At 32.9% G+C, this 13,121-nt stretch overlaps 1 protein-coding gene across 2 annotated transcripts; it reads right to left on the reverse strand.

Annotated features, from left to right (window-relative positions):
- Window positions 1-1,129: 1,129 nt before the first annotated feature.
- On the reverse strand, window positions 1,130-3,687 carry LOC7466192 (probable aldo-keto reductase 2). Of its 2 annotated transcripts, XR_008058543.1 has the most exons (5): window positions 3,220-3,687; window positions 2,705-2,877; window positions 2,485-2,587; window positions 1,267-1,683; window positions 1,130-1,231 (listed from the first exon to the last, which is right to left on the reverse strand). XR_008058543.1 is itself a non-coding variant. In XM_002302863.4 (4 exons), the coding sequence occupies exons 1-4, from the start codon at window positions 3,637-3,639 to the stop codon at window positions 1,345-1,347; spliced, it is 1,035 nt and encodes a 344-aa protein (XP_002302899.3). In that variant the 5' UTR covers window positions 3,640-3,687; the 3' UTR covers window positions 1,130-1,344. The 2 variants fall into 2 exon arrangements, 1 of the variants encoding a protein (XP_002302899.3); XM_002302863.4 differs by having other exon boundaries at window positions 1,130-1,683.
- Window positions 3,688-13,121: the final 9,434 nt, after the last annotated feature.

Below are 13,121 nucleotides of genomic sequence, written 5' to 3' on the forward strand. Positions count from 1 at the left end.
AAAATAATATAATAAGTATAAGTCTCTACGACTCTAATAAATATCTAGTGTTTAAGAGAATATCGACTAAGAACATTTTAAGAATAAAATTTTAATGCAATAATAATCTCATAATTATAACAATTTTATAATTTCTTTTGTAAAGTATTTTTGTCATATGAATTTTATCTTTACTGTAGATTCAAAAATTAAATGTTAAATTTATTAATCTAGTATTATATAAATATTCAAGATAAATTAACTTTTTATTAATAATAAATATATATTTACATAAATATAATAATATTATGTGTAATCAATTAATTACAAGACATATTATACTAAAAAAATCAAGGCAATGACATGACTCTCTGTCTCTCTCTCCCTTCTACACACATTGAAATTCCAATGCAAACGGCATTGACATGCAAATGCTAGACTATATTATATACATAATTCAATTAGTGCATGATCACAAATTCCGCAACTTGTTTTCCACTATGCATAAAGCATAGATTTTAAATCCAAGTATGGACTGGAAGATTTACATGGAAAACTTGTAATTTCAAGTTTAACCGGAGCCAGGTTCTCAGCATAAAATATAGTGGTTAAATCCAGCATATATTAGCAGATTTACTTCAATTTTAGTTGAATTGGATAAATCCGTAACTCAATAAACTCGTCTAGATTTTTAGTGATTCACTTATCCCTTTCAAACATAATTTAAATCTAGCCGATTCAATATAAAATAAATAAATGATACTTTGAACAATTATTTTCAGGTAAGTATAGTATATAAAGTTTTTAGTCACTCTTAACAATTCGAAAATAAATAAATAAATAATACCTTGAACAATTATTTTCAGGTAAATTTTTATATCGAGTATGACAGATATAATATAAAATTTTTTGTCACTCTCAACAATTAGAAACTAAATAAATAAATGATATTTGAAAAATTATTTTCACTTAAGTCTTTATATCGAATATGACAGATATAATATAAAGTTTCTGGTCACTCTCTACAATTAGAATAAATAAATGATACTTTGAACAATTATTTTCAGGTAAGTCTTTAAATCGAGTATGACAGATATACTATAAAGTTTCTGGTCACTCACGACAATTAGAAATTTCTACGAGGACAAACTAAGAAACACCATCTTTTTATAGCAAAGATAAAGGAAAGTTGCAATAATTTTAGATTACGAAAACATTTATTCTCTTCAGAAGTTCAAATGGTGTACAAACTCTTATTCTCTTCAGAAGTTCAGATGGTGTACGAACCTCACAATTTTCGAAAACTTCAAAGGCAGCTGAAATCCACGAGTAGAAGCAAGACAGCATGGCATGGCAGCATGCCTTCTATACAGCTTTCCATGATGTAAGAGGTGGAGTATCTGAATCCTTGAATGTTAAGATGCCATAGCCGTACCGATCTCCCCTTACAGCATCCGAAGAAGCTATTGATTCGAGTTCAGCCATTTCTTCTGGCGTTAGTTTGACAGACAGAGCTCCAACATTCTGGTTGAAGTTTTCGATCTTGGTGGTTCCAGGAATAGGACATACATCATCACCCTGGTGGTGTACCCAGGCTAACGCCAGCTGCGATGAAGTGCACTGTTTCCTTGCTGCGATTTCCTTAACCCGCTCAAATAGTTGTGAGTTATGTTCAAGATTTTCAGGTCGGAACCTAGGCAAACCCTGAGACAATTGAAACACTAGTTAATTTCAGCAGCTAAGCCTGAAACAACTCGTCAAGAAGAAAGCATCATAGATTACAGTTTATGCAACATTCCAGATGTACTTGTAACATGTCCTTTTTGCCATAACAAAACATTAATCCTAGTACTAAACGCAAACCATCATGATATTGTATACCACGCAGTTTTTTATGGGTGCAAGCACGCCAAATTCCCATGTACAAGGCGAGTGAGCAGATTTTAGGAATCCAGAAGTACTGAAGAATGAATATCAGAGAGAAAGATTTAAGCAAAACATTAAGTATGCAGAACTTTTTGTTTGGACATGCATGGGACAAACTAAAGCCACCTGTCTAATACAAGGAGATCCTGTAAATCTGTGTTTTATTTGATTGAATCTTTAAGCAATCCAAGTGTATAGCATATTTGTAGGAATAATGCAAATGTGAAAGAACTGCTAGGTAAAATATAATGATCTCAAAGCTAAACTTTTACTTTGTGCAAGTTTCTTCTATGGAGTTTAGACCACCAAACCACTCCATAAGATGGAAGAGACTATTTTCTGAGGCATCTAAGCTAACCAATATATTGTCAAAAACTCGTTACTTAAAAGTTTATTAGGTGAGTTTTCAAGAACGGTTTTATATTATTCTGTAACGCATATAACAGTCAAAGGAGGAAATGTGATTTGTGACATTCCTTCCTTTCCAAACTGTAAAAGATTATGCTTGTACAATTGGTTATTTACTGGACATGTATTATACAGATCACAAACTCTATATTCAAAAAGAAAAGAACCTACCTTTCTGTAGTCACCATCTGTAAAGCTCTCAACCAACTTAGGCCCAGAGGAAAAGAATCCCCGTCCTAGAGGACTGTAAGCAACAATCCCAATGCCAAGTTCTCTGAACCATTAGAATGATAAGATCAGAATCTGGATATCTAAGGCATCCCATAAACAGCCTAAGGTTTCGGTTATTTTGATCTCCAAAGGAAATTAGTTTTTCTCATCAATGCCTCACCTGCAGGTAGGAACAATCTCTTCCTCCACATCTCTTGACCACAGTGACCACTCCAACTGCACGGCTGTTATCGGATGAACAGCGTGAGCTCTTCTGATTGTTGAAGCAGAGGCCTCAGACAGACCTATATACTTTATTTTACCTTCTTCAACTAGTTTCTTGAGTTCCCCCATCTAGCAAAGAAAAGAATTATGAGTGCACGACTGCAAGAAAATTTTCAGCTAGAATGCAGGGACAGAACCCACTATTAGCATTGTCGGCATCCAACTACGAAAGAGACCATTGCAAGATGTCAATGCACATAATGAGCATGACGGTATTATCAGTAACATGTCTAATCTATAATTTTAGTGGGTTTATGCTCAAGTTTTAGGGATTTTTGGATATGCCTGTCACAGATTCTGGAAAATATATCATCAAGTAAAAGAAAAATTCTCTAACTATCATCATGGCCATCGAACGATCAAGATTAATCAGAACAATATTCAGAAATAAAAACAATTAAAGAGAAATACCGTAGCTTCAATAGGAACGCTGGTATCAATGCGATGTTGGTAATAAAGATCAATGGATTCAAGTTGAAGGCGTTTCAAGCTGGCCTCACAAGCAGCTCTCACATAATCAGGATCCCCTCGAATCTCAAAACTGCCGTCCTTAAAGCTGGCGCCAAATTTGGTGGCCAATTCAACTCTCTGTCGTAATCCTCCCGCCTTCAAGGCCTTGCCCAGAAGGATTTCGTTGGTGTGGGGTCCATAGACATCAGAGGTGTCGAGTAAAGTGACCCCGGTGTTGACGGCATGGTTGATGAGGGCGATCATGTCCGATTCAGGCTTTGGAGGGCCGTAGGCGCCGAAAGACATGCCCATGCATCCAAGTCCCTGTGCTGATACTTCAAGACCCTGTGACCCCAGCTTGATCCTTTTCAATGTTGCCATCTCTCTTGTTCTTAAGAACTCTATTGTTAATTGACACAATGGCGAAGCAGTTGAAACGAAACCGCAATAAATAGAGAAAGGGTGTGCGAGCGCGCGGACGAGACTAATTTCTAACGTCAGCACCCACGTACTGGAAGTAGCACAGGATTGTTTGGGAATTTGATTTGTCGTTTTTAAAATATTTTTTTTATTTAAAAATATATTAAAATAATATTTTTAACACTCATATGTAAATTCAATCTACTTTATCAATAAACAAATTCAGCTTGGAATTATCGCAGGAACTGAAATTGATGTTTCAGCTAACCGATCCATGATAAGAGCAGCCGTTCACTTGATGGATGCATTTCAATTCTGAGCCGCCAACTTAAAAAAATTAAAAAAAAATATTTGAAATTTTAATATTTTATATAAAAAAAATAAAAAATAATTCATATAAATATAAGTCATATATGTTATAAACAATGAAGTTTAAAATATTATTTGAAAAAGATTTTTTTATTCAAAATATAATATTTTTTAGTAATCTCAAGTCCAAGGATCTGTTACACAACCGTTCCATTAACATTTCCTTAGATATATGTGATCATTTTATATGAAATTTTTATGCAAATCAGTTTAATATACATGTTTTTCTTGTACCTTAACTTATGAGAACAACTGTTTCATTTCATAAAAAAAAAAGAACATAATATGTACAATTCTCTACGACTCTAATAAATATCTAGTGTTTAAGAGAACATCGACCAAGAACATTTTAAGAATAATGTTTTGATGCAATAATAATCTCATAATTATAACAACTTTATAATTTTCTTTGTAAAGTATTTTTGTCATATGAATTTTATTTTTACAGTAGATTTATAAATCATATGTTAAATTTATTAATCTAATATTATATAAATATTAAATACAAATTAACTCTTTATTAATAATAAATATATATTTATACAAATATAATAATATTATGTGTAATTAGTTAATTGACTAACTGATCGGCAATGGCATGACTCTCTCTATCTCTTCTAGACACATTGAAATTCCAACGCAAACGTTAGTCAATAAACTCGTCTAGATATTTAGTCTAGAATCTAGATATTTAGTGATTCACTTATCCTTTTCAAATCTAATTTAAATCTAGCTGATTCAAAATAAAATAAATAAATAAATAAATAAATAAATGATACTTTGAACAATTATTTTTAGGTAAGTCTTTATATCGAGTATATAAAATTTTTAGTCACTCTCAATAATTAGAAATGATACTTTGAATAATTATTTGCAGGTAAGTTTTTATATTGAGTGTGACATATATAATATAAAATTTTTGGTCACTCTCAACAATTAGAAAATAAATAAATAAATAATACTTTGAACAATTATTTTCAGGTAAGTTTTTATATCAAGTATGATAGATATAATATAAAGTTTGGCATTGACATGCAAATGCTAGACTATATTATATACATCATTCAATTAGTGCATGATCACAAATTCCGCAACTTGTTCTCCACTATGCATAAAGCATAGATTTTAAATCCAAGTATGGGCTGGAAGATTTACATGGAAAACTTGTAATTTCAAGTTTAATAAAAAACAATATTATTGATGTTATAGATATTATTATTTTTAGTATAATTAATGGTATTAATATTAAAAAAAATATTATTTTTATTATTTGTGTTCTAAATATTTTGTTTTTTATAATTAAACGTATTCATATCAAATATATTATTATTTGTGTTATAATTTTTTGTTTATAATTCAACATATTCATATTAAAGATATTATTATTTGTGTTAGAAATATTGTCGGGTTTCTAAATATAATTATCTGTGTTATAAATATTATTGTTTTTATTATAATTCAACGTATTCATATTAAAGATATTATTATTTGTGTTATATTATTATTATTTTTATTATAATTCAAAGTAATAATATAAAAAATATTATTTCTTGTATTATAAATATTCTTGGAATTCTTAATATAATTATTTGTGTTATAAATATTATTATTTTTATTATAATTCTAAATTATCATCTCTAAAATATGATTATTTGTGTTAGAAATATTGTTGGGTTTACAAATATAATTATTTGTGTTATAATTATTATTATTTTTGTTATAATTCAAAGTATTAATAGAAAATATATTATTATTATTTGTGGTATAAATATTATTATTTTTATTATAATTCTCCTGGTTGCTGAACCAATTGGCCTTGGGTTCTTTGTCAGGATCTAATTGGATTGGGTCTGCGGTCGGACCCATTTCTCTTGGGTCCTGTGGCCGGACCCGTTTCGCTTGGGTCTTGCCTCAGATATGTTAGTATATTATTCTTTTAATTTAAAATATTTAAATAATATATATATATATATATATATATATATATATATATATATATATATATATATTAAAGAACTTCAAATCCCACATTAAAAAAATAATTTTTTTCTATAATAAATCAATCTATAATAAAAGGATAAAAAAATAAAATCATATCAGACTTAAGTAAAGAGACTGAGATTACCCTGTAGAAAGACAAACACAAAAGAAGAGAGAGTAGAATATCCAAATACAAAACAATCTCAAATCCAAGAAATGTAGACCAAATTTAGTATAAAAACTAAATGAAGAAAAATAATTAGGGATTAAATTCAAAAAATAAATAAATTAAGATACTGAGGGATATAATTGAAAAAAATAGATAAATAAAAAGAATAAGAAAATAGCAATAAAAAAGATGACCAAAATTGGATACAAAAATAAATGCAATAAAATGATTAGGGATGGAATTGAAAAAATTAAAAAAATCAAGAAAATGATAAAACACCAAAAAAGAGTAATCAAATTAATGAGGACCAAATTAGATATAAAAATTAAATGATATAAAATTCTCAGAGATGAAATAAATAAAAAACTAAAAATACAAAAAAATATTAAAAGCAACACAAATAGTAATTAAGAGAATGAGGGTCAAGATTGATAGAAATACAAAATAAGGATATTTTGTTTTTGGATGGGCTGACATAAATTTTTAAGTTAGGAGAAAGAAATTAAAGAAGGACAAAAAAAACTTGCTAGGAGCCAACCGTGTCTCCTCCAGAAACACGCACCACACTACTAGAAAGAGAAAGATGAGCCTCTCCTAACGCTTCCTTATATGGTGGAATTTGATAGTCGGAAAGGCCCTATATGCGCCTCTCGCGGGAACTGTCATGCACTAATGCGTCAACAATTTTTTTTTATAATAATATTTAGTCTTTTAAAATGACAAAACAACCTTTAGACCAACCCAAAAATAACAAAAAAAACTATAAGTAAAAACAAAAAATACCCTTGAAATCAGATGTATAAGTTTTTAATTTTAAGGGTAATACTGTAACTTTATTGTTCAAAAAACTGAAAATACAAAAAAAAACCCCTAATTTAATGGTTATTTTCTCTAAAAGACATAATTGAAGTTTTATTGTGCAAATAATAATAACAAAACAAAGTAATTTAACAGTGCAAAAAAAAGTGTACTAACCAATTTATCCCAACCAATTTTGTAATGCCTAATGGATTTATTAGAAAAGACAATTCGACCCCTACCAGCCATGCTTTTGGTTTGTGTGGAGAAGGGAAAAAAACAATTTATATGCTAATCCATGATGAATTGTGTCACAGCTATAATAAATAAATGTTTGATCTCTTTTTTTATTTTATTTTATAATTCACTATTTTAAGTGCAATAGGTGTTGTATTCATTTCCTTGTTATTTTATGTAGAATTTCAATTCAATTTATAATGTAAGAGAAGGAAGTGTTTGCATTATATCATGATTTTTCTTAATTGAAAAATGAAAAGATAATGTATAATAGAATAAATTGAAAAATATATATGAATTGATAAATTGAAAATGAAAAGATATATATGTTTTTAAATTTCATAATGCTTTGAAGAGATTATTATAATTTATCTACCATTATTTTTATTTTTATTTTATGTAAGTGAGTTGTATTTACATGATATTTTTTTAAAAAAACAAAAATAGTTTGTTATTAGTAACAAAGATAAAATAAATTAAAAAAATTAAAAAAATCAATATAAAATATTTATACATACATCAATCTCTTACTTTATAAAAAATAAATATACAAAACTGACATAAATATAAACAAACTCAAAATCTTATTTTTCTCCCGCGTATAGAAGTTCTGCTCACTCTCAACAATTATAAAATTCTAACAAGACAAAGTAATTACGAAAGACCAGCTTTCTATAGCAAAGCAAAAACACAGAATTAATGGTAAAATTAAATTATGGGGAAAAAACATATATCTCTACAGATGGTGTGCAAATTTGATAGAAACCGATATGCAAGAACACTTGATGAATACTGAATTGTATGTCAATCATGAATGAACAATCGTTTGGCTTTATATAGCCTTTACAATACTGCAGGGTAACTAATAACTGCTGCCCCGTGATCCAAGGAATCAGTTTGTTAACTAAGAATTGAACACTAACAAACTTACCTGACTTGACTAATTGCCAGCTAGATTAACTAACTAACAACTTTAACATATTTAGCTAACAGTAATAGTGACAGTTATGGAATACTTCTCAACATTCTTTCCTTTAAACTAATTCTGTGTAACAATTAGTTTACTTCAGGCATCACACAGACTCCTATTTGTTCTCGAAGGTCTTTAAATGTCTGTAGTTTAACTGGTTTTGTCAGCAGGTCAATTATTTGATCCTGTGAGCCACAATGCACAAGTTCAATGACCTTGTCTCGAGTTAAATCACGTAAGAAATGGAATCTCACATCAATGTGTTTGCTGCGTCCATGCATAATGGGGTTTCTTGAGAGCTTGATGGTTGAACTGTTATGTAACACCCTACCTTACTAGCAAGATATTGTCCGCTTTGGGCCTCTTAGTCCACCCAAATCCAGGGCTTCCACCCTTGTCCCCCTTACGGGTTTGTTCTTAGCAGCCACGCATGGCCCCAAAACGCGTCTTACTAGTCAAGGTGAGCATGCACTTATAAGGCCCTTGCTCTGGACGCTCGCTTCTGATGTGGGATCTTACAATCTCCCCACCTTAAGACGAGTCGTCCTCGGCTTTGATACCAAATGTAACACCCCACATTACTAGCAAGATATTGTCCGCTTTGGGCCTCCCAGTCCACCCAAATCCAGGGCATCCACCCAGGTCCCCCTCACGGGTTTGTTCTTGGCAGCCACACATGAACCTAAAACGCGTCTTACTAGTCAAGGTGAGCATGCACTTATAAGGCCTTGGCTCTGGACGCTCGCTTCCGAAGTGGGATCTTACATGTTATCACACATTAAGATGGTGCAACCTTTTTGTTCATGATTTAACTTCTCCAGAATCCTTCTCATCCATACTGCTTGACACGCACAAGCTGCTGTTGCCACGAATTCTGCTTCAGTTGTTGACAGAGTAACTATAGACTGCTTCTTTGATGACCATGAAACTGCTCCACTCTAGTCGAATGTACTCTTTCTGTCTGTAATGTCTCCTGCATAGTCATTATCAGTGTATGCAATCAGCTGCTTGTTCTCATTCTTCTTGTAGAATATACCATAATTGATGGTGCCCTTCAAGTATCTTAATATTCTTTTAGCAGCTTGTAGATACACTTCTGTTGGACTAGCCATAAACCTGCTAATAAAACTCACCCCAAACATGATATCTGGCCTTGTAGCAGTGATATACATAAGACTTCCTACTATCTGTTTATAGTAAGTCTCATCGATTTTTTTTCCTTCTCCAATTTTGTCAGTTTTGAAGCCAGGGACTATGGGATTCATTACTGCCTTACTTTTTTCCATTCCAAACCGTTTCAGAACCTCTAGTGTATATTTCCGTTGACAGATATAGATTCCATTAGTCTGTTGCAGTACTTCTATGCCTAAGAAGAACCTTATTCTTCCTAGATCAGTCATGTCAAATACCCTCATCATTGATTGTTTGAATTCCAGCATCATTTGTTCATCATCTCCAGTGAAAATCAAGTCATTCACATAAACACTCATAATAAGGATTCTACCTCCACTGGTTTTAACAAACAAAGTTTGTTCACTGATGCACTTCTGAAATCCTTCATGGGTGAAGTAAGCTTCAATTCGACTAAACCAAGCTCGAGGGGCTTGTTTTAGTCCATACAAAGCTTTGTGTAATTTGTAGACCTTGTGCTCATTTCCTTTCTGCTCATATCCTTTTGGTTGTTCTACAAATAAATCCTTACTTAATTCTCCATGCAGAAAAGCCGACTTAACATCTAATTGATAGATGAGCCAACCTTTTTTAGCAGCTAGTGCAATGATCAGCCGAACAGTGTCCATTCTTACCACAGGAGCAAATACTTATGTGTAATCCACACCATGTTGTTGAGCATAACCCTTTGCAACTAACCTGGCTTTGAGCTTATCCACTTTACCAGACTCATTTATCTTGGTCTTGTATATCCATTTCACCCCAATCTTCTTAGTTCCAGCTGGTAATTCAGTTAAACTCCATGTCTCATTCTTCTGAATTGACTCCATTTCAGTATCCATGGCTTCCCTCCACTTGTAACTTTTTACTACCTCTTCATAACTCACGGGGTCATCAGAAGTTACAATTGCCATATTCAATTCAGTTTCTTCTTCTGACAGTCCTTCACCAGAGACATAGTCTCTCATCCAACTGGGCATAATTGTCTCCCTCTTTGTATGCAGATTGACATCTTCTTCATATATTGTGTTGGCAGGAGCATTGCTGGATTCTTCAATGCCATCCCAATTTGACTCTGCACCTGAGTTTGCAATATTATGCCCAATTACCTCTGCATCTCCACTACTGTTTGCTTCATCTCCATCAGTTTCACCTTCTTCTCCCCATTCTAAGTTCATTTGTAACTCCTCTTTATAACTGACATCCCAGTCCCAGTGTTTCTCTTCTTCAAAGATTATGTCCCTGCTAGTTACAATTTTCTTTGTTACAGGGTCATACAATCTGTAGCCTTTTGATTCTTCGCTTACTCCCAACAGTATACAGCGTACACTCTTGTTTTCCAGTTTGGTTCATCTTGCATTTGGTATATGCACATGAGCTACACATCCAAACACTCTAAAGTGTTCAACTGAGGGCTTCTTTCCAGTCCACACTTCTTCTGGAGTCATGTCTTTTACAACATTAGTAGGGCATCTGTTCAATACATATATGATCCAGTTTACTGCCTCAGCCCAGAAGCTTTTAGGAATCTTCTTTTCTGAAAGCATTGATCTTACCAAGCTCATTACTATACTATTCTTCCTCTCAGCCACTCCATTTTGCTGAGGGGTGTAGGCTGTAGTTAGCTGTCTTTTGATGCCATTCTGCTTACAAAACTCATTGAATTCCAGTGAGTTGAATTCACCACCTCTATCTGTTCTTATACACTTGATGTATTGTCCAGTTTCTTTTTCAACAAGCTTCTTAAAGTACTGGAAATGCTGGAGAGCTTCTGATTTTTCTGCTAGGAAATAAACCCAGGCCTTTCTGCTATAGTCATCAATGAGACATAAGAAATACCTTTTCTTGCTGTTTGAGGTTGGTGTGATTGGGCCACATATGTCTGCATGGATGAGTTGTAACCTTTGTGATGCACGCCATTGACTCTTCTTTGGAAAAGATTCTCTGTGCTGCTTGCCAGTAATACAAGCAGTGCATTCTGTAGTTGATGCAGGGAGCTGTGGTAGTCCTCGAACCATCTTCTTATATTGCAAGGTTCTTAGTCCTTTGTGGCTGAGATGGCCATATCTGCAATACCATAAATATGACACATCTTGTGCATGTGTATGGAAACAAGAAACATCTTTGACTTGAGCCTTTGCTATTAGCATAAACATCCTGTTGACTGTCATTCTGGTTTGAATGATCAGGCCTCTCATAGGATGATAAATCTTGCATATTCCTGATTTGATAAGGATTGCCAGACCCTTTTCTTGTAGCTGGCCTATGCTTTAGGAGGTTATTCTTTAGTTTAGGCACATAGAATACATCAGTAACCATGTGCTGCATGCCATCCAAAAACAACTTGACTTTTCCTTTTCCAAGAACTGTCATTCGTGTATTATTCCCAAGCTTTACCAGTTGTCTAAATTCTTCATTTAATTCATAGAACATATCCTTGTCTCCACACATATGGTTTGAGCAGCCAGAGTCCAAAAACCATGCATCCTCTCGATTGTTGTCATACAATTCCACATGAGACATCAATAGAATTTCTTCTTCATTGTTCAGTTCTGCATAATTTGCCTCATTGCTCATTGTGGGACATTCATACTGAAAATGGCCAAGTTTGTGACATCTATAACATTCAACAGTGATTTTGTCAAAGGTATATTGTTCTCTACCTCTTCCTCCTTTTCTGAAAGCTCGTTTGCCTTGTCCTCTGCCATATAACCTTTCTTCAGATGTCACCTTCAAAGCTTGTTCTACCATGCTGTGTTTCTGAAATTTTTGTTCATGTACAATCAATGAGCTTCGTAACTCATCAATTGAGAGAACATCAATGTCTCTAGATTCTTCAATTGAGCATACTATGTAATTGAATCTGTCAGTCAAGGATCGAAGAATCTTCTCCACAATCGTTACATCTCGCATTTACTCCCTAGAGGTTCTTATTTTGCTGGCTACAATCATAACCTTTGCAAAATAGTCAGTGATATTCTCACCTGTTTTCATCTCTAGTGTTTCAAACTCCTTCCTTAGTGTTTGAAGGATAGAACGCTTCACTCTTGCATTTCCTTCATATTTTCTCTTCATTGAGTCCCAAATTTGTTTAGAGGTGTTCTTCTCCAGAATAGTTTCAAGTATGGTTCTGTCAATGGCCTGAAATAGGTAGTTCTTCACTTTCAGATCTTTGAGTTTTAACTCCTCTAATTTGTTTTGTTGTGTTTCAGTCACACCTACTCCTTCCTCTGGCTCTATGTAGCCAGTTTCAACCAAGATCCAGAATTTCTTGGATCTCAAGAAATTCTCCATTAGCATGCTCCAGTGATAGAAATGACCATCAAAGCACGACATGGATGGTTGTATAAAATTGTTGTTATTGTCATTCGCCATCTCTCAGTTTGACTCTCCTTTGTTTTGTAGATTTCAACAGAAAAACAAAATCAACTGCAACTTTCTTTTCCTCTCCCTGTAGCTTTCTCTTTCTCTTCCTTTGTTTTGCTCTGATACCAATTTGATAGAAACCGATATGCAAGAACACTTGATGAATACTGAATTGTATGTCAATCATGAATGAACAATCGTTTGACTTTATATAGCCTTTACAATACTGCAGGGTAACTAATAACTGCTGCCCCGTGATCCAAGGAATCAGTTTGTTAGCTAAAAATTGAACACTAACAAACTTACTTGACTTAACTAACTGCCAGCTAGATTAACTAACAAACAACTTCAATAGATTTAGCTAACAACAATACTGACAGTTAT

Source organism: Populus trichocarpa, chromosome 2 (assembly GCF_000002775.5).
Source record: "Populus trichocarpa isolate Nisqually-1 chromosome 2, P.trichocarpa_v4.1, whole genome shotgun sequence".
Lineage (NCBI taxonomy): Eukaryota > Viridiplantae > Streptophyta > Magnoliopsida > Malpighiales > Salicaceae > Populus > Populus trichocarpa.